The 22297-nt window shown below is 44.7% G+C and overlaps 1 protein-coding gene across 2 annotated transcripts in view; it reads right to left on the reverse strand.

Annotated features, from left to right (window-relative positions):
• LOC129701196 (chondroitin sulfate N-acetylgalactosaminyltransferase 1-like) overlaps positions 1–22297 on the reverse strand; it is a 211129-nt gene that overhangs the window by 71288 nt on the left and 117544 nt on the right. For both annotated transcript variants that reach the window (XM_055642302.1, XM_055642293.1), the window contains one exon: positions 20365–21155. In XM_055642302.1, the coding sequence (XP_055498277.1) occupies positions 20365–21007 (643 nt within the window). In that variant the 5' untranslated portion in view covers positions 21008–21155. The remainder of the gene's footprint in view (positions 1–20364; positions 21156–22297) is intronic.

A 22297-nucleotide genomic window follows, 5' to 3' on the forward strand; every position in this document is an offset into this window, starting at 1 on the left:
GTCGGGGGAGTGAAGCAGAGAAAGCCCGGTCGCCAGAGACGGCCGAGAGTGGAGAAAGCTGAGAAAGCTGAGAGGCACCTTCACCTTCTGCAGGGTGGCCACGGGAGCCAGCGACGAGCCGTGCAGCAGGTCCAGTAGCAGCCAGGAGGGCTGTAGAGACAGCGGGCAGGCAAGTTGGCGGAGCAGTGGTAAAGAGGAAGGTCAGCAGGCAAGCTAGCCAGCAAAGCAGCAAAAGCCAGTCGGTGGAGACAGCGAGGCCAGATATAAGCAGCAACAGCTGAGCCAGCAACAGTATCGGAGGTCTGGAGTGGCCAGCGGTGGAGCGAGGTACAGTCCCGACGCACGGGAACAGTCCCGAAAAGCAGCGGGACCGGCCCTCGAGAAAAAACGGCCGCGGACGGGGCGTAGGGTACATACCCAGCCCCGACGCAGGGGAGCGAGGTGCAGGCCCAACGAGAGGTGCAGTCCCGACGCAGGGGAGTGTTATGAGATAAATGAAACTTTCACTACTCGTAATTAACTTAACTTTATTTAAGCTTTAAGCAACTTATTTCTGCAATACACAAACTCAGAAACGTCTGGCAAACATGACTGATTCCGCAGGCTTTTCCCGCCCGAAATACTTTGCACATGCGCACACTCCGGAAATGTCCTGCGCATGCGCACACTCTAGAAGAGGAGCTCCGCACATGCGCCCACTTCAGGGAGCGAGGTTCAGCCCCGACGAGAGGTGCAGTCCCGACGCAGGGGAACGATCCCGAAAAGCAGCGGGACCGGACCCGAGAAAAAAAACGGTGGGGAGCGGTCCCACAGAGATGCGGCAGGTGCAGTCCCGACGGGAGAAGCAGCGACCGGCATGGCAGCAACCAGGTGAGCCCGAGAGCCAACGGTGGGCAGAGAAGCGGGACCTGCAGAGAGGTGCAGTCCCAACGGAAGAAGCGAAGACACAGACACAAATGTGAAAATTATGTAGATGTGCTGTAAAAACACTGTAAAAGTGATGATGAAATGCTGTAAACATATCGAAATGCTGTATGACATGTTAAAAGAAGAGGGTCTCTCCCTAATGGGTTTTGCTTACCTGATAAAAGACTGCATTCGGTACTGTTGTTCTTTTCCACTGATATACACTGCCACTGTATTGTGAGTTAAAAGACTGCATTTGGTACTGTTGTGATAAAAGGAACATTCTTTCCAGGAGAAAGGGGGAATGGATGTAAGAACAAATGTAAGAATACTATAGAACGGGGTTCTATTAGTTACTAGACTAAGTGGGACCCGTTGGGTCCCAGCATCACACAGGAGGGCTGGTCATCCAACGCAATATTCCACCTCTCCACCAATTCTAATATTGGTGGCCAGTTGGGGGGGGCGGCTTTCTGCAGCGCTAGTATGGATGTTGTGGGCTGAAGGGACTGGTTTCCAGAAGGCTAGTATGCAAATTGTGCGCCAAATGAATTCTTGGGCTGGCGTCTCAGTCAATCAAGCCTGTTGTGCTGGCAACTCACTCATGGCTGGTGGGCTGGTAGTTGATTCACGGCTAATCCTTGAAATTCTATTTCAAGCAGGGTATAAGACCACCGAATTCAAGTGCAGTTTCTTACCATTTCTAGCAGGGTGCAAGGCCACAAAATTCAAGTGCAGTTTCATACCATTTGAGGTAGGGTGCAAAGCCACTAAAGACAGCGAGTAATGACCGCTCCCTCCTCCATCTTGCAGAGACTGAGCCACACCCACATTTCCGGGTTTTATAACCCCTCCCCCCACTGGAAAAGGTGTGGCTTTCATGGAGTGATTGACAAGAGAGAGATTCTCAACATTTTTTTTAAGACTAATAACACTTTTATTTTTCATTGATGGGAAGAATTCTCTGCATCTGCTCAGCGGAGGGGGACTGAGTAAGATGGCCAAAAATCACAGCCGTAAGTGGTAGCGATTTATCTAAAATCAATATACAGTGCAAACAGGAAGTAAGTGCATTTACAGTAGTGCCTTTTAACTTCAAGCCAAAGCACCCAAGCCACCATTTGCAGTAAGTAGTGCCTTTCAACTTCAGGCCAAAGCACCCAAGCCACCATTTGCAGTAAGTAGTGGCTTTCAACTTCAAACCACACCCAAGCCACCATTAGCAGTAAGAGGTGCCTTTCAACTTCAAGCCAAAGCAACCAAGCCACCATTTGCAGTAATAGTGCCTTTTCAACTTCAAGTCAAAGCTCCCAAGCCACCATTTGCAGTAAGTAGTGCCTTTCAACTTCATGCCACCATTTGCAGTAAGTGGTGTCTTTCAACTTCAAGCCAATGCACCCAAGCCATCATTTGCAGTAAGTAGTGCCTTTCAACTTCAAGCCACACCCAAGCCATCATTTGCAGTAAGTAGTGCCTTTCAACTTCAAAGCTCCAAAGCCACCATTTGCAGTAAGTGGTGTCTTTCAACTTCAAGCCACACCCAAGCCATCGTTTGCAGTAAGTGGTGTCTTTCAACTTCAAGCCAATGCACCCAAGCCACCATTTGCAGTAAGTAGTGCCTTTCAACTTCAAGCCAAAAGCAACCAAGCCACCATTTGCAGTAAGTAGTGCCTTTCAACTTCAAACCAAAGCTCCCAAGCCACCACTTGCAATAAGTAGTGCCTTTCAACTTCATGCCACCATTTGCAATGCTTTTCAACAATGCCAAAGCACCCAAGCCACCATTTGCAGTAAGTATTGCCTTTCAACTTCAAGCCAAAGCTCCCAAGCCACCATTTGCAGTAAGTAGTGCCTTTTGACTTCAAGCCACACCCAAGCCACCATTTGCAGTAAGTGGTGTCTTTCAACTTCAAGCCATTGCACCCAAGCCACCATTTGCAGTAAGTAGTGTCTTTCAACTTCAAGCCACACCCAAGCCATCATTTGCAGTAAGTGGTGTCTTTCAACTTCAAGCCACACCCAAGCTCAATCCCGTGGCACAGTGGCTCAGGGTCTTACCAGAGACCCAGGTTCAATCCTGACTAGGGGTGCTGTCTGTACAGAGTTTGTACTTTCTCCCTGTGAACATGTGGGTTTATTCCAGATGCTCCAGTTTCCTCCCACATTCCAAAGATGTGCAGGTTTGTAGGCTAATTGGCTACTGCAAATTGTCCCTAGTGTGTAGGATAGAACTTGTGTACAGGTGATCATTGGTTGGTACCGACTCGGTGGGCCGAAGGGCCTAATTCGACACTGTATCTCTTAACTAAACAATTTGTGTCTATTTAGGGGCGGCACTGTGGCGTAGCGGTAGAGTTGCTGCCTTACAGCGTTCACAGTGCCAGAAACCAGGGTTCGATCCCAGCTTCGGGTGCTGTCTGAACGGAGTTTGTACTTTCTCCCTGTGACTGCGTGGGTTTTTTCCGAGATCTTCGGTTTCCTCCCACACTCCAAAGACAACAGGTTTGTAGGTTAATTGGATTGGTATAAATGTAAAAAATGTCCCTAGTGTGCATGGATCGCTGGTCCGTGTGGACTCGGTGGGCCGAAGGGCCTGTTTCCGCACTGTATCTCTAAACTAAACTAAATTTTAACTCCCCTTCCCATGGCAATTTAAGGCATATGGGCCAAACGCAGGCAGGTGGGAGTGGTGTAGATGGGACATGTTGGTCGGTATGGGCAAGTCGAGCCAAAGGGCCTGTTTCCACACTGTATTGCTCTTATTGCTACCTCCTATGACTTCTTCCACCAATTCCACCAACACAATGAACTTGACAGTCAGCCAGGATCTCCCCGAGTGGGTAACCACTGAATGGACAAAAAAGGGGCCTAGTCCTCTCTTTTATGCTTGAAATCCTGCTGTTTCCACCCAACGTCTACTTTCTGCCATCAATCGAGCAGTAGTGACCATGTCTGCATTTGGAATCCTTGCTCAGAAATACATCCCTTGGTTCACTATTGTCACCCTTGCTTACAATATAACTTGTATGGTGGTACTGACCAGGGATAGATTTCTGGGCAACTGTTCAAACCTCTGGAACTCTGGCTCTGATATCAGCTTCGCCTTCCAGCTAGTTCATTGTTTTATTCACGGCCTGTGTCGAACAAAGCCAGAGGAATGTAAATGGAGGATTATCATCTCATCCAGACCACCCACAGTAAAACCGTTATAGGTCAAGTGTCCAATTTATTACTTTTGTTACAGTTTGATTAATAAAAACCTGTTGCCGTGCAGAAGTGCAGATTACAGGCAACATACACTGAAGTAAAGGTCTCGGAGGTTGCTTTCCCCCAAATGGTTAACCTCCAAATCCAATAAAACCATTGGATTAAGGAAAGGTAGGCAAGTCAGATGGTTTCAACTGTTGTATTTCAATTTAATCTTCACTGAAATAAATGTCCTTGGGCGAAATTATAGATCAAACTGAATCATTGCTGGCAGGCTGCAGCACAAATCCCTGCGGAGAAGATATAATCAAAGGAGTGTTGCACAAATCAGACAGGAGTCAAAGATAAAGCGCTTTCAACTCAAGAGATGGACGTGAAGGAAATTCAGTTGCTTCCCGTCTTGGAAGTAGATGCTTTTGTGAAAATGGTAAAAAAAGAAAACTGTCTGCAAATCCCAGACCTGTGCAGTAAGGCTATAACATACATTTGTGTAATATAAATGCATAGCCTTTTCAATTGAAAATCTGACAGCATTGGCTTTAGCACAATAAAGCTCTCTAAAAGGAAGCCAAATCAATATTGGAGAAAGACAGCAACATGTTGTTACTGCCCAGGAGCTGTTTAATGCTAAAAGGATTAAAATGCTTTCCCAGCAGTCAGTGTTTATAAAGTATACAGTACAGGTCCGCCAACGATTTTCTGCTAAAATATTTAGGTTCCAGTTAACAGTACCTTAAGAAGGGAAAAGGGTTTCGGCCCGAAATGTTGCCTATTTCCTTCGCTCTATAGATGCTACTGCACCCGCTGAATTTCTCCAGCATTTTTGTGTACCTTCGATTTTCCAGCATCTGCAGTTCCTTCTTAAGTACTTTAACCAGGATTGTTAGACTTGGTTTCTGTGGGTGGACACAAACCCAAGGAGTTGTTTATATATTGGAAGGTGATTTTCAGGTGTTGATTTCCATACCACTTGCCTGATGGGAGAGGGATAAGAATGAGTGTCTGGGGTGAGACTGGTCCTTGATCATGCTGGTGTCCTTGCTGAGGCAGTGTGAAGTGTACATGGAGTCAATGGAAGGGAAGTCGTTTGCGTGATGGTCTGAGGCAGCGTCCACTATTGTCTGCAATTTCTTGTGCTCTTGGACGGAGCTGTTCCCAAACCATGCTGTGATACATCCCACTTTCTACAATGCATCTGCAGAGGTTGGGGAGAGTTGCAGGCGACATGCCGAACTTCCTAAGCCTTCTAAGGAAGTAGAGACATTGGTACGCTTTCTTGGCCATTGCTTCGATATGGCTGGTGATATTTACTTCTAGAAACTTGAGGCTTTCAACCATCTCTACGATGTGGCACCATCAATGTATTCCGCGGTGTGTGTGCCACTTTGCTTCCTGGTCAATCACAATCTCCTTTGCCTTGCTGACATGGAGAGAAAGCTTGTGTCTTGACACCAGGTTACGAGTGCTCAATCTCCTTCCCGGCACCCTAGGTTCCAGAATCTTGCCGGATTATCCATTTTGCTGGACCCACAATAGTCACGGCCTCCGGGAGGATTCTAACAGTACTAGCACGATAGTCCTCGGCCATTGGAGCGGGACTGAGATACTGGCCCCAATGTTGGCCTTGGAGGTCAGCTGTGGGAGCGGATGCACCAGCTTCGGCCGGGTCAGAGTTCCAGAGAGAGAGCAAATTCAACCCGCCGATTCGAAGTCCAACCATGGACGTCAGCTATGGGAACGGAACCGTCAGTACTAGCCGACCCGGAGTACCAGAGACCCCGCCGCTAGGACAAATCCAACTTGCCAATCGCTCGCGGCATTCCCAATGAGGTCGAGATCGCCCATCTCACCTGGCCTAGGCGGCACATTTTTGGGGGGACTTTGGGTGGTGTGGGGGAGAATTCCAACTGTACCCTCGTAATTTTGTCTGCATTAAAGGAGGTGCCGGTCCACCAGTTGTTAGACAATCGGTGGTGGAGCTGTATATGTACCTAAAGTTCTCATCAGTTCACCTGTATGGGGACGGCCAAGCACGATGGTGTCAGGGGACATCAAAATAGCAACTTTTGAAATTGCAAACATTGAAAACATCTCTGCACGTAAAAAATTCTCTGGTTGCAAACTATTTTATCTCCCTTCCCCACACAAACCTTTCTGTCCTTGGCTCCTTGTGTTGCCAGACTAGAGGCCAGGTGCAAACTGGCGTGACAGCACCTCATATTCCATTTGGAGAGCTTACAAACCAATGGTATGAACATTGAATTTTCCAATTTAAATAATATCCTCCTCCCACCCCCCTCTTTCCTGTATCCTTCCCCAACCCACCCATCTTTCCCATCGCTCCCAATCATCCTGTCCCTTGCCTCTTTCGCATGCTCATCCCATGTCCCACATTCCCTTTTTGTCCCACCTCTTTCTCCTCCCTCTGCGCCTTTTCATCTATAACTCTCTGAAGATAGACACAAAGTGCAGGAGTAACTCAGCGGGTTAGGCAGCATCTCCAGTCACCCATTCAACATCACCCATTCCTTCTCACCAGAGATGCTGCCGCCAAGTTACTCCAGCAGTTTGTGTCTAACTTTGGTGCAAACTGGCCTCTACAGTTCCTTCCTACACATCTATATCTCTCCCTCCAGTTTTATATTTCACTCTTCTCTTCTTATCTGGTGCCCTTACATTTCTTTTTCATCTCTAGCCTTTATCACATACTCCACCCATCTGCCAATCCAACCCCTACCCCCTCCCCTCCCAGACCCATTTCAATTATCAATTGCCAGGCTTAGTCCCACCCCCCACCTCTCTATTCCAGCTTTCACTCACGACTACAATCAATCTGAAGAAGGGTCCAAAATATCACCTGCCATTCCCTCCAAAGATGTTGCCCGACCAGCTGAGTTCCTCCAGCATTCTGTTTCGCTTAAGATTTGCCAATCTGCAGTTCCTTGCGTCTTCAAAAGCACTTTGTCGGCTGTGAAATACTATTTCTGGATCTCAAGGGGAACCATGTCAATGCAAAATTCTTTAATTCAACTTCCATTTCATCTGCGATAAAGCTCCCGAGATTACACAAACCACCCATGAATCACTGAGGCACTGCTGTTTAAACTCCATAATATAGCCCTTACTCTGCAACAGCAGTCGGGAGCAGGTACATAAATTCTGCATTTCTCCTACCGCAGTCACACTCATCATCAGTATTAGGAACGTAGAACGTACTCAGAGGGTGGTGGCTGTGTGGAATGAGCTTCCAGTGAAGGTGGTGGAGGCAGGTTCGTTTTTATCATTTAAAAATAAATTGGATAGTTACCGAGATGAGGAAAACTTTTTTCACACAGAGAGTGGTGAATCTCTGGAACTCTCTGCCGCAGAAGGTAGTTGAGGCCAGTTCATTGGCTATATTTAAGAGGGAGTTAGATGTGGGCCCTTGTGGCTAAAGGGATCAGGGGGTATGGAGAGGATAAGGCAGGAACAGGATACTGAGTTGGATGATCAGCCATGATCATATTGAATGGCGGTGAAGGGCCGAATGGCCTACTCCTGCACCTATTTTCTATGTTTCTATGTTATATGGACGGGAAAGGAATGGAGGGTTATGGTCTGAGCGCAGGTATATGGGACGAGGGGAGAATACGTGTTAGGCACAGACTAGAATGGTCGAGATGGCCTGTTTCCGTGCTGTAATTGTTATATGGTTATATGGTTATATAAAAACTGCATTCATCACCAGTCCAGCAGGACGCTTCCAAAATGTACATATTTACATTTGAAGGCTTCAAATCGACAGATGGAAAAAAAGCTGAGCTCGTGCAGAAAGACTGTCGTTAGGCGAGACTGCCAGTAAATTGTTGGCAAACGCACAGATTGGAAGAGCCCTTCGACAGACCATCATTAAAGAGGCAATTGCCTGTGATGCCTCATGCTTCAATCACCTACCAGTTGCGTGGTGTGCAATATAACAGCAGCTTTTGGACAGCTTTCATTATCCATTTGCTACACTGCAATTATCGAGAGAAGGTTTATTAGAGATGGTTGATGAATAATGCAATTAGATCCTAGAAATCACAAGACAGCACAAAACTGGATATTGCATGGAGCCAAATGTCCCATATGTGAATCGTTAGTTACTATCCAATAATGATATCTAGTTCAGAATGCAAAATACATGGAGCAATTGCCATACCCTGCAAGGCCATTAGAGAGGTAATGTTAAAATCTCCAAAATATTGTAGATTATTATGCATAATTCATAGTTGACAACAGCTAAGGAAAGCTCAGTGTTGGCCAATTTAAAAAAGGGGTTAGAAGTGGAAATACCAAAGCTCCAATGTGGGGAAAAAGAAAGGTAAGACAAGTTGTTTCCCACTGCTCGATTATGCCGATTGTCATCTACAATGCCAGCAGTTTTATTGACCGTACAGGGTATAGACTTGTGTTACCAAATCACCCCACAATGTTGGGTCTCCTCTGCCGCACCACAGGGAAATTATCTGGGAGGAAGGGTTGTGAGATCTTGCAGAGCATTGTTGCTAATAATGTGTCCTCCTGACTTATACGACACTTAAGAGCTTGCTGTAAATTCACTTTGTACTTTTGTACAAAATAAATTCTTGCAGAGCAGTGAAGATTTGTCCCAAGTTGTGGTCCTTCTCAATGAATTCAATCACCATCCTGCCACACCAACCCGCACTATTTCCAGAGATAGACACAGAGTGGGAGAGTAACTCCGTGGGTCAGGCAGCATCTCTGGAGGAAAAGGACGGGTGATGGTTCAGGTCGGGATACTTCTTCAGGCTCTATTTCCAGCTCTTGTACCCAGTAAAAACTACAACGAAGGAACTGTGGTCTTTATATTTCAGGGATACTAGAAGGGCGATCTTTACTTCCAACATACATAGAAAGAAAAACAAAATCACAATTCCAAGTAAGCATGCAAAAAGACAGGGGCAGCATACAACAGGGCATCAAGCATCTTGCCACCACAAACATCAGTAAGCCACAAACCATGTAGAATTCAACTTGCATTCATAACAAGGTTATATGTTTGGAAAAGCCTTTACATCTAAAAACACAAGAGAAATCAGACAAGACCGAGTACAGAAGGCAGAGTGTGGAACGATTGGGGAGAGGCTCTGGACTTTGAGGAGCAGCGGGAAGAATGAGGAGGCATATGGGGGGGGGGGGGGTGTCAGAGATGGAAAGTGGGTCAGCAACTAGGATGTCGATAAGAGTAGGCGAGTTGTGAATGGAGGATGTGGGCAAGCAGGTTGCAGGTCCTACAATAACATTTAAAACGGTACTTGAACAGGTACATGGATAGGAAAGGTTTGAAGGGATACGAGCCAAATAAGACTGGGATTAATTTAGATGGGGCATCTTGGTTGGCATGCATGAGGTGGGCTAATGGGCCTATTTCAGTGCTGTGTGACATTATGCTTGTTGTGCTCTCACCTCCCTCACTATGAGAGTAGTACTCATTTCTGGACTTTGTAAGTTGAGTCGGAGACCTGGTACAACTTTAATAAAACCAGTTCCATTGGAAGACATTTGGAAGACCTATTTCAGGTGGCACGGAGGCACAGTGGTAGAGTTGCTGCCTCACAGAGACCCAGGTTCGATCCAGACTACGGGTACTGTCTGTACGGACTTTGTATGTTTTCCCCGTGACCTCAGTGATCTTCGGTTTCGTCCCACACTCCAAAGATGTACAGGTTTGTAGGTTATTTGGCTTGGTATAATGCAAATTGTCCTTAGTGTGTGCAGGAAAATGTTAATGCACAGGGATTGCTGGTTGCTGTGGACTCGATGGGCCAAAGGGCCTGTTTCCACATTTTATCTCTAAACTAAACCGAAAGCAACAAAGTTCTCTGTTCATTAACCAAGCCTTCTCTTCTACGCTGAGCTACATCTGCTCTTTATACTGCGCAGAGACACAAGCTCAATCTCATCTTTTGACCAACACAGTTGGGAGAGCTAATGCCTCACAACATCAGAGACACGTGTTCGATCCTGACCTTGGGTGCCATCTGTGTGGAGTTTGCACATTTTCCTTGTGACCACATGGGTTTTCTCTGGATTTTCCACATTCCTTCAACGTTCAAAGGACATGCAGACTTGTTGCTTAAGTGGCTTCTGTAAAAATTGCCCCTGATGTATAGGATGCAAAAGTGGGATTATATAGAAGCTGTACAAGTGACCGTGTGGACTCGGTGGGCCGAAGGGCTAATTTTCACGCTGTAGCTCTAAACTTTAAAGACATGTGGGTTTGTAGGTTAATTGGCCATTGTAAATTGCCCCAAGTGTGTTTCTATGCTGTGTCTCTAAATTAAAGCAAGACAGATGAAGCTATCCTTGCCTAAGCATTTATCATCATGGATGGAGTGGCAACAAAGTTGAATGCTCAGCACTTTGGCAAGGAAACACTAACCAGTATTTAGCAGATTTACATTATTTGGTTGGCATTTCCTTCGCATCTAATCTTATTAAAAACAGACAAGGTTGAGCTCACATGGAGTGCAGCTCAAACTGGGAGTCACAACAGGTCTTTAATTCATTTTTAAAAAGCTGACATAGAAAATTATTGTTACCATGAAATAAAATCTGAAAAGCTGTGCAATGTTTTCAACTAATTTCCCCTTCTGCCCACAGACTATTACAGTAAAGTCAGGGTTTGGCTGCACAACTGGGTTAGTGTTTTGTAACGCACTGGTGTGGCTAAGGCCCAGTGACGAAAGGGAAACAGAACATAGAACAATGCAATTGTTCTGAATGTCTGAAGAAGGGTTTCGGCCCGAAACGTTGCCTATTTCCTTCGCTCCATAGATGCTGCTGCACCCGCTGAGTTTCTCCAGCTTTTCTGTGTAACCATAGAACAATGCAACACACACAGACGCACACAATGTCAAGAGAGTCAAGGGTGTTTTATTGTCATATGTCCCAGATAGAACAATGACATTCTTACTTGCAGCAGCACAACAGACTATGTAAACATAGTACACTCTAAACAATATAATAAACGAGAGGGAAAAAAAGTTCAGTGTGTGTATATATACACACACACACACACACACACACGCGCACACACACACACACACACACACACACACACACACTATGTGATGAACATGATGCCAAGTTAAACTAATCTTCTCCTGCATGAGATCCAGATCTCACCATATCCAAGAGCTTATCTAAAAGTCTCTTAAACGCCATTATCATATCCACCTCCATGACCAACCCTGACAGCACATTCCAGTCACCTACAACCCTCTGTGTAAAAATAAAACTTGCCCCGCACATCTCCTCTAAACTTGGCCCCTTATAGTCCTATTGCATGCCGCCCCGACAATGTGAGAGCGAGAACAGGAGTGAATGTGTCCCCAATACGAGTGTGTGCCCGCACATGCCTCACTTTGTTGTCCTTTCATCTCTGGCCTTTATTCAACCATCTGCGAATCAACCGCACCCTCTCCCTCCATCACCTATATCCACCGATCACTTGCCAGGTTTAGTCCTATCCCCACTTTTCTTCCAGTACCCCCCCCCCCCCCCCCCCCCCCCCCCCCCCACCACTATCCCGCAGCCCCAATACAATCAGTCTGAAGATGCGTCCCAAATCAAATTAGCATCTATCCAAGATCTCCAGAAATGTTGCCCGATCTGCTGAGCTACTCCCCCCTCTCCCCACTGGCTTCAGAAACCACAACTCTTCAAATCTGTCTCACACCTTCCTTTCTTACCTCTGGCCTTTGTTCCAACCATCTGCCCATTACCCATGTCAATGTTTAAGAAGGAACTGCAGATGCTGGAAAATCAAAGGTAGACAAAAATGCTGGAGAAACTCAGTGGGTGAGGCAGCATCTATGGAGCAAAGGAAATAGGCAACGTTTTGGGTCGAGACCCTTCTCCAGAGTTTGAAGAAGGGTCTCGATCCGAAATGGTGCCTTTTTCCTTCGCTCCATAGATGCTGCCTCACCTGCTGAGTTTCTCTAGCATTTTTGTCTACCTATGTCAATGTGTTATCTGCCAGGCCTTGTCCTGCCTCTCCCTTTTTTCCAGCATTCTTTGCTCTCCTCCCCCCCCCCGCCAACCCCACCATCATTCTGACGGGTCTCGACCTGAAACGCCATCTACCCATATTCACCAGAGATGCTGTCTGACCCGTTGTGTTACTCCAGTATTTGGTGTCCTTTTGTGAGTTACTCCGGCATTTGGTGTTTATGTTATTCCACTGTATCTCAATACACGTAACAATAATAAACAAGTGCTAATATAATTCAGAACAAGGTCAAGAGCCAACAGTATTTACTTGCCATTTGTACCGGCAATGGGACAATGAAATTCTTCCTTGCTGCAGCTTTACTGGCCCTTGTAATGCTGCGTGTGGGACAGCTGTGCTCACATTCGATGGCCACATTCTTTGTTACCGCAATCACTGTACTTCAAACATTTATCCATCCTTGGCTGCAGAACGGGTGTTCTTCGTCCAAAGAATGGACTGCATAAACAGAAGTCTGTCTTTTGGTTCAATGAATGTAAAAGGGAAAAAAACAATTCATGGAGTGGCCTAATGCTGAAATGGTGCAGTTAGACGGACTGTTGGCTCATACAGTAGCTTCATTGACACAGGTTTAATCATGATCCCACATCTCGAGATTGAGAACCTCGTGCCAAAACAACAACCTTCCCCTCAATGCAAGCAAGACAAAGGAGATTGTGATTGTCTTCAGCAAATGAAGAAGTATACATATCCCGGTTTACACATATACATCGACAGCACTGAAATAAAAATGGTTGAAAGGTTCAATTTCTCAGGAGTAAACATCACCAGCAACATGCCCCGAGTCAGCCATATCGAAGCAATGCCCAAGAAAACACAGCACCTCTACTTCCTTAGAAGGCTTAGAAATTTCGGCAAGTCCCCAACAGATGCGCCATAGAAAGCATTTTATCGGGATGCATCACAACTCCATCCAAGACCACAAGACGCTGCGGAGAATTGAAGATGTAGCCCAGACCATCACACAAACCAACCTCCCTGCCATTGACTCTAGCTACACTTCATGCTGCCTCGGCAAGGCTACCAGCATAATCAAGGATGAGTGTCACCCCAGTCACTCCCTCATCTTCCCCACCTCTCCAATCAGGCAGGAGGTATAGTAGTGTGAAAAAGCGTACCTCCAGATTCAGGAACAGTTTCTTCCCAGCTGTTACCAGGCAACTGGAGGTTCTTTGTACCTCCTCATACCTCCAGCTCCCCTCTCCCCTGACTCTCAGTCTGAAAAACGAACTTGACCCAAAACGTCATCTATTCCGTTTCTTCAGAGATGCTGCCAGACCCAATGAATTACACCAACAATTTGTGTCTATTTTCTGTGGGATATACGTGATATTTCTGGTTCAGTCAGTAGAACATAGAACAATACAAGCACAAGAATAGGCCCTTTGGCACACAATGTCTGAGCCCAACATGATGCCAAGACCATCTTTAATCTACTTGCACATAAACCATATCCCTCTATATCCATGCGCCTATCCAAAAGCCTTTTAAATGCTGCTATCATATCTGCCTCAACCATCACCCCCAGCAGCACATTCCTGGCACTCACCTTCCTCTGTGCAAAAAGTTGCCTCGCACACCTCCTTTGAAGTTTGTCCCTCCCACCTTAAAGCTATGCCCTCTATGATTTGATTTTTTCCATCTTGGGAAAATAAGTTTTGACTGTCTCTTGTAATTTTATACATTTCCATCAGCTCTCCCCACAGCCTCCGGCGTTCCAGAGAAAACAATCCGTCCATCCACCCTCTCATTATAACTAATATATCCTGTTCCAAGCAACATTCTGGTAAACCTCCTCTGCTCCCTTTCCAAAGTTTGCACATCCTTCCTGTAATGGGGCGACCAGAACTACAGGCAATATTTCAAATGTGGCCTAACCAAAGTCCTATAAAGCTGCATCACGACATACTGAATCTAGGTACATGGGTGGGAGCCAAACAAAAGCACACTGCAGGCGAGATAATGTGTGTGAAGGCAAAGGGGTGGTCAACATTTCAGGTCAAGACCCTGCATCAGAGCAGAGGGTATAGAAGCCAGGATAAGGAGATGATTTGAAGAGTTTAACAGGAGATAGCACAATAGGTGATAGCTGGAAGGTACAAATAAATGCTGGAGAAACTCAGCGGGTGCAGCAGCATATATGGAGCGAAGGAAATAGGCAACGTTTCGGGCCAAAACCCTTTGATGATGCTGCACCCGCTGAGTTTCTCCAGCATTTTTGTGTACCTTCGATTTTCCTGCATCTGCAGTTCCTTCTTAAACACAGGCGATGGCTGGAACCAGCTATGCAGGAGGAAGTGCAACAGAACGATAGGATAGGGGAAAGGGAGAGTTTCCAGGACTGGAGTAAAGACTGTTTAATTGTTCAGCAGCATCTCCGGAGAAAAAGGAATCGGTGACATTTCAAGTCAAGATCCTTCTTCAGAAGAAGGGTTTTGACCAGAAACATTACCTATTCCTTTTCTCCAGAGATGCTGCCTGAACCGCTGCGTTACTCCAGCATTTTGTGTCTATCTTCAGTATAAACCAGCATCTGCAATTCCTTCCTACACTGTTTAATTGTCATATGTACCAAGCATGGAACAATTAAATTCTTACTTGTAACAGTATAACAGGCCTACTAAGAGATTGAGGCTCAATCTCCTGCTGATGGGAGGCAGGAACACAAAGAAGAGTTGAACGGGAAAGAACCGGTGGATAGGAGGAGGAGAATGTTTATCTGCTGAAACTTGTTCATCTACGGATGCAAGGCAAGGATACGGAAAGGTTTGCTTTCAAATGTTCACTTTCTCCCCTAACCCATTGCTTTCATAGTCTAACCATGATCTATGCAAAGTACAATCAATCATGGAGTTAAAGCCTGGAAGATAAACACTAAATGCTGGAGTAACTTGGCGGGTAAGGCAGCACCTCTCGAAAAAAGGAATAGGTGACATTTTTGGCCAAGACCCTTCTTCAGACAGGTTCGAGTCTGAAGAAGGATCCCAACCCAAGACGTCACTTATTCTTTTCCTCCAGGGATGCTGCCTGACCCGCTGAGTTACTCCAGCACTTTGTGTCTATCTTTGGTGTAAACCAGCATCTGCTGTTCCTTCCTACATAAGAGTTAAAGGCTGGATCAGCTTTTGGCCAGGAGACATCAGCAAAGGCCAATTCTTCAGCCCACATCCAAAATGCCTGACAAAGACAAGACAAATTCTGTTCTCCCATTCTCACCCTGTAGCAGTTCTGGCATCTACATCAGGGGAAAGCGCAGCGAGTGATGCAATCTTCTCCACTCCTGATCAGGAGTCCACAAAACTCCAGTCAGAGAATGGAGTTCAACAAGGTAGTTGGGATTTATTGGCAAAACAGTCGGAATTTTTAAAATAGAGCACAATTTCTCCCTTGACTTAGTCTATGTTGATCAATATCAACAAAGAAAATATTGGCACAGGCTGCACAATAAGTTATTCAAGTGAAAGTATTGCAACAGTGCTCTGCTTTGACTGCTAAAGTGTATATGCCCCGTGGAACAAAAATGACACTCAACCTAAATGGCTTCATTCTGATGGTGTCGTGGCACCGTTCCATGATTTACTGGTAGAACTGGCTTCACATTTGCAATTTTCCTGCACGCTTGGTTCTTGGACCCGGTATGACCATTAGAGGGCGCTGCTGAGTCCATGTCATAAAGTCTGGAGAAGGGTTTCGGCCCGAAACGTTACCCATTTCCTTCGCTCCATAGATGCTGCTGCGCCCGCTGAGTTACTCCAGCATTTTTGTGTACCATGTCATGAACGTTAGGCCGATTTAAAGTCTGCAAGGGTAGAGAGAACGACCCAATTTTTGTCCAAAAGTAATACTCCATCTGGGGCAATGCAAAGGAATGGAGTATTTGTGGAATTGGCAAATTAAGTTTTCCTCTACTCTATGCAGATTTGAAAAGCTGCCATCCCGATTTGAAAGACATGATGCCTCGTCTAAAAATGTTTCCACCAACACCATTTTGTCTTGAAGTGGTAGAGATGCCTCAGTAACTCAGCAGTCCCAACCATTTATATTTCCCTTCAATTATTCCTCTAGCCATCCCCCACAGACACCAGATCACACTACAGCAATAGAAATTGCCAGCATATGATATCCTTCAAATACATTCTGACCTATCCCTCCACTAACACAACACTCCGACTGCTAGACAAAGTGAATTAAAATGTATGACCCATCGCTTGCTCACCAACACTCACCAGGGGCAGGTTTCACCAGCAAGTCCTGTATTGTGCCCAATTCCCACAATCTCCAGATCAAATCGTGCCCTAGTCCTACCTACATCCGAGGACCCCAACTTCCATAAGACACCGCCAGCTGCCTTACGAAGGCACCTTCACTAAAACATGACATGGCCAGAATGTACTTTGTGCACAACCTTCATTTCCATCAGAATGGGGAAATAAACTGCAGATACTGGAAATCTGAAGTAAAATCAGTTCATAAGTTCTTGGAGCAGAATTAGGCCATTCGGCCCATCAAGTGCCATTCAATCATGGTTGTTGCATCTTTCCCTCTCAACCCCATCCTCCTGCCGTCTCCCCATAGCCTCCGACACCCTTACTAACCAAGAATCTGTCAGTCTGCTCCTTAAAAATACCCAGTACTGTCAAAGGAGATGCTGGAATCTTGAGCAAAACACAAAGTGCTAAAGTAACTCAGAGCATCAGGCAGCATCTGTGGAGGATGTGGATAGGTGATGTTTTGAGGTGGGACCATTCTTCACACTTCAGAGTGTGGGACCCAAAACATTTTTCTTTCCATAGGTGCCCCTCCCCCCCCCTGACTTGCTGTGTGTTTCCGGCATTTCCACTGGCATTTTTATCAAATTTGTACCAGCTCACCAAATGACCAGGTTTCAAAGCAAATCCAAATTCTTTAAATTTAATGGCCAGTCAAGGAGTCAGCAAAAATGGCAAAGAATGTTTTGATTGATTAGAAGGAATTTTGAGTGAATTGTTTGGCTCTCCTCGGCATATATTACATGAACAAATGAAAATTCATAAAATATGATTATATTCGATCTCATCATCTGCAATATCTGTAGGGACATTTCTTCACTGTGTCACCTGCAAAGAGCTTGTTTTGAAAATAAAATTGTGATCCACCATGACAAAATTAAAACAAACCAAGTACCCAGCTTATTAGTCAATTAGCTGAAAGTTATGCAATTTGGATTGCAATTTTATGTGAATTGATTTTTTTTTTTTAAATACAGGTGTTAGAAATCTGTTGTAAAATACAGAAGCACGTGAAAGTACTTAATAGGAAAGCCAGCACCCATTGAAAGAAACAGTATTCACGTTTCAGGTCAATATGTCGTCATATCAGTTAATGAACAATAAAATGTAAAACAAAATCCACACATCTAATAGCAGAAAGGTGATGTACAGTATCAGAAATATACCATATCAGCAGAGCAAAGCTCCCACTGCATCAGTCACTAGAGGTCAGAGTGTGTAACACAATGAGTGAAACTGTGTCGGATCATGCACTCCGTCATTCTACACACTATTAACAAGAATTGAAGTACTTTCAAAAACCTTAGGGCTATGGAAGAGCAACAAAGGAGATTCCACTGAGTGGATGGCCTTTTCAAAGAGCCAAGCACTTCAGGCATACAATTTGTACTTGGTGTTTACTGAGAGATACAACATGGAAACAGGCCCTTCGGCCCACCGAGCCAATGCTTTCTACGTTATCCCACTTTTGCATCTCCTCGATACACATCAAGGGCAATTTACAGCATCCAATTAATATACAAACCCACAAATCTTTGCCCTATGGGAGGAAACGAGAGCATCCAGAGGAAACCCACGGGGTCACAGCGAGAACGAGCTAACTCCACACAGACAGCACCCGAACTCGGGTCTCTGGCTCTGTGAGGCAGCAGCTTTACCAGTTGCGGCAACTCCAAGATGGTGTGAGGGGAAGGGCAAGGAGGAGAAGGTGAGACAAATAAACTAATCAAATCAAATCACAACAAATCAACCCAGGTTACAGTTAATTTATGCTTAATGCCAAAGGAATTCCAAGCTGTTAAAGAATAATCCTTCAGTAAGTAGGAATTACATTTCTAAAATGTTCGCACAATAATAAATGCATTAAAGAGACAATGTTATAGATAAACATAATCAAACAGGGAAACCGTGGGGATTTGAAATCTTGCTTCACCATCACAACTTCACTCTCACATCTGACCCCAAAATTAGAGCCCTTCTTTTCACTCTTCATATTGTCACAAAATCTCTCCCCGAACATTTTGCACATCATTAGCCAGCATTTTATGTGAAGGAGCCCAAGCTATTGAATATATGATAATGAGTTAAATTGATCCATATTAAAAACTGCTGCAATGAGCCAAAGGAACGGTTTCAGTATCTAATCTCCACCTATCTCCCAGTTAATCTTATCTTCCCATGATGAAAATATACTCGTTATGGAACATGGATTTTGAGGTCTACTAAAATTATTTGTAAAAGATTGGGTTGCTTGGGTTTTATCCAATGGAGATCTTCCTGGAAACAACCTTTACGAGCTGTTAATGTGAACAGCATTAATACTCCATTCCAAAATGCACTAATTGGATGATTAAAACAACAGCTCGTTTATCCATTAAATCAATAGGAATAAATTACTAAATTCCAGAGAATGCGTAGAATTTAAATTACTTCAAAATGGCAATACTGCCTCTTGGGAAGATCCTCAAAGCAAGACCAACTCATAAAACAAACCAAAGAATCAATCCTAAATCTCTATTGCCTTATTATTTTTGCTACATCTTATATTTATTTGATAAGATTGCTTTATTTATATTGCTCATTCAGTTGGAATGGTAATTTAATGGATAATGGCTTCAAACCCATCTTATATTTTGAACATTTTTGCAGTTAAGATGGCGGGAGGGAGGGTGGGGAAGGAAGGAAAGGGATGTCTCGCAGGCAAAACACGAGGTGACTATGGGAATCAGATGGAAAGAAGGTTATAATGGTGTTTGGGGTTATGGGAAGAAAGCAAGAGAATGGGGTTGAGAGGGGAAGATAGATCAGCCATGATTGAATGGAGGAGTAGACTTGGCCTAACCTCGACTAATAAAACTTATGAACTTGGTCTATGAGTGAATACGAGCAGTTAGAGACTAGACCAGAGAATGTGGGAGTTGTGAAATATAGAGCAAGATGATGTCACAGCGGTTGGAGTTGCTATCTCACGGGGTCAGAGACCCAGGTTTGACCCCGACTACGGGTGCGGTCTGTACGGAGCTTGTGCGTTCTCCACGTGACCATTTGGGCTTTTTTTCAGGAGCTTCTTTTTCCTCCCACATTCCAAAAAGGTGCAGGTTTGTAGGTTCATTGGATTCTATAAGTTGCCCCTAGTTTGCATGGATGATCAGCCATGATCATATTGAATGGCGGTGCAGGCTCGAAGGGCCGAATGGCCTACTCCTGCACCTATTTTCTATGTTTCTATGATGCCAGACTGGGATAACATAGAACTGGTGTATGGGTGATTTTAGATCAGCATGGACTTTGTGGATGGCAGGGCCTGTTTCCAAACTGTGTCTCTAAACTAAACAAGGACATGCACGGCAGGTCAGAGAAAGTGACAGAGAAATACAACACCAACATTTTACGTAAGATTATGGAATTCTTTCAAGAATAAGAAATTTTATTTTCTAAATATCCTTCAGATTTTTGAACTGGCGGTAATTCAATTGCAAACTGGCCTATTGCAAACTGAAACAGTGGGGAAGAAGAACTCCTATCAATAAATCAACTATCTTTATGCCATAGGTCACAGAGCTACCAGGAGCTAGAGTAGAAACGTACAAACCTGCAACTTGAAAGGTACTTAAAAACTAACAAATGATAACCTGATCCGCCGAGCTACTTTACAAAGTGCAGATAAGGCAGCCCGTTGAGTTACTCCAACACTTGTGGGTTTAAAAAAAAAATCAGCATCTAGCTCCTTGCTTCCTGTTTAAACACTTGTGGGTTTAAAAAAAAGGATCAGCATCTGCATCTGCAGCTCCTTGCTTCTCTGTTTAACCCCTTTACACTCTAGGTTTAAAAGCTTGAAGGACAATGGGCCTCAGGTTCATCAACTTTCCAACCGGACATCGAGAGGAAAAAAACAAATTCCAGCTGTGGGAATATGAACAAACCAACCTTCAATAAAGTCAGCAGCCGCATGCATCCGATGGTTTGTTGCTCCTTCGTCTTCGGGGGTGTTTAACATCCCGAGTGCAGCCTCTATCGCTTCCACCAGCTCATCCCGCTTGTCCTTGCGGATCGGTTTCTCCTCGGGATGTCGGGTGAGGCCCATTTCCAGCTGGTAGATCTTCTGGAGAGTGAAGCTCTCAAATGGTATCACCGAATATTCTGTGGGCAGTTTAACGCCCGAGTGGACTTCGGCCTTGTCTATCTGAGAGTGCAGAAATCGCAGCAGACCCGCTTGCGTCTTCTCTGGACTGCTCAGATCCACCTTGCCTCCTTGCAAATCACCGTAGTGATCGTGCACTACCTTCAGCTGCTCGCTCCTCTCCCGCAGTTCCTCCTTCAGTTGCGCTATTTGCTTCTTCAGGCTGCTGATGTAGTTACGGTGCTGCTCCTCGCGTTCCTCGAGCAACACCTGGAAGTTCTCCTTCCCCGTCGGCCCGCTGACCCCAGGCAACAAAGGCTGGCCATCCTCCACCCTCGGAGTGCAAGCCAGCATGTACAACAAGGAGACGATGCTGCACAGGAATACCAGCACCGTGGCAAGCTGCCAAATCCACGCCGGCGTCCCCCTCCGCATTATTCTTAACCACATCTCCACCTTCTGCACTGCCGGTCCGGTTAGTCACTCCAGAATAACTTGACAGCAACACCATCGGTCTCGAAGCCCTGTGTCTTCGGTCTTACAAATCTTCTCATTTCAAGCTAAGCTCCCCTTCTCGTGGCTACTGGGAGACAATGACCTGAAAAGCACAAAGTTGAATCAATACTCACTGCCAACACCAAAGCAAAAAAAATCATTCATATATAATGTTAACCTTACAGCTTTACGTGCTGCTATGTGAACAGTACTAATACTCCATTCCTAAAGGGCACTAATTGGATGAATTAAACAACAGCCCATTTATCTATTAAAACCAATAAGAATATATTACTAAATTCCAGAGAGAACAAGGAATTTAAATTACTTCAAAACTGCACTATTGGTTCTCGGGAAAATCCTCACTCCGAAAACAAACAAAATAATTATTCCTAAATCTCAGATCCTTTATTATTTTTGCTACATCGTATATCTTTTAATAACCCTAATCTTACCAAGCCAAATTTTAATTAATATAGCATTAATGCATCCTACTCTCCTTACAAATAAAAATGTAGTTAATTGTTTTTACATCATTTACCAGCCAGGACTTAATCTGTCAAGTAGAGTGACTTATTATATTCTAGTACAATCAATTTTAACTGTGTTACTCGTTTATAAATTTCCCCCAAATATATGGAGGAAATAGTTACTCTATAACTAACCTATCAATCCTTTCATCATTTTAAACATCGCATTCAAATCACCCCAACTTTCTAATTTGAAAGGAATACAAATCCAACTTTATAATATTTTTGGTCATAAGATTCAGATATCGTTAGCAATGCAGCATTCATGGTCTGCCCTAAAGTGCTCCTGAAATAAGGATGTAAATAGAAATCCATCGCATTTGCCAGAGTAATAAGAAAAGCAGATTTCTTTCCGTTCCATAGATTTGTAAACCAAGTCAATTGGCTTCTGTAAATTGCTCTGAATGTGCGGGGAGCAGATGTAAAAGTGGGTAACAGGTGCGAACAGGTGATCAACAGTCAGTATGTACTCGGGCCAGTTTCCATGTATCTTTCAGTCAATCAATTATCAAATAGTTTTATGTTGCTGTTTTGCAGATCCAGCTTTTATTTAATTAATTTCTTGAATTTAAATGTCCACGCTACAGTGGTGTGATGGGCTGGAGTATTGTCATAGAAGTGGTAGATTAAAATGGACAGGACTGAAGGGTTCTAGGTTTAGGTGACATTGCACTAATTTTGTAGCCTTCAGGCGCATCAAGAGCATTGCTTGCGG

This window comes from Leucoraja erinacea, chromosome 1, assembly GCF_028641065.1.
Source record: "Leucoraja erinacea ecotype New England chromosome 1, Leri_hhj_1, whole genome shotgun sequence".
NCBI lineage: Eukaryota > Metazoa > Chordata > Chondrichthyes > Rajiformes > Rajidae > Leucoraja > Leucoraja erinaceus.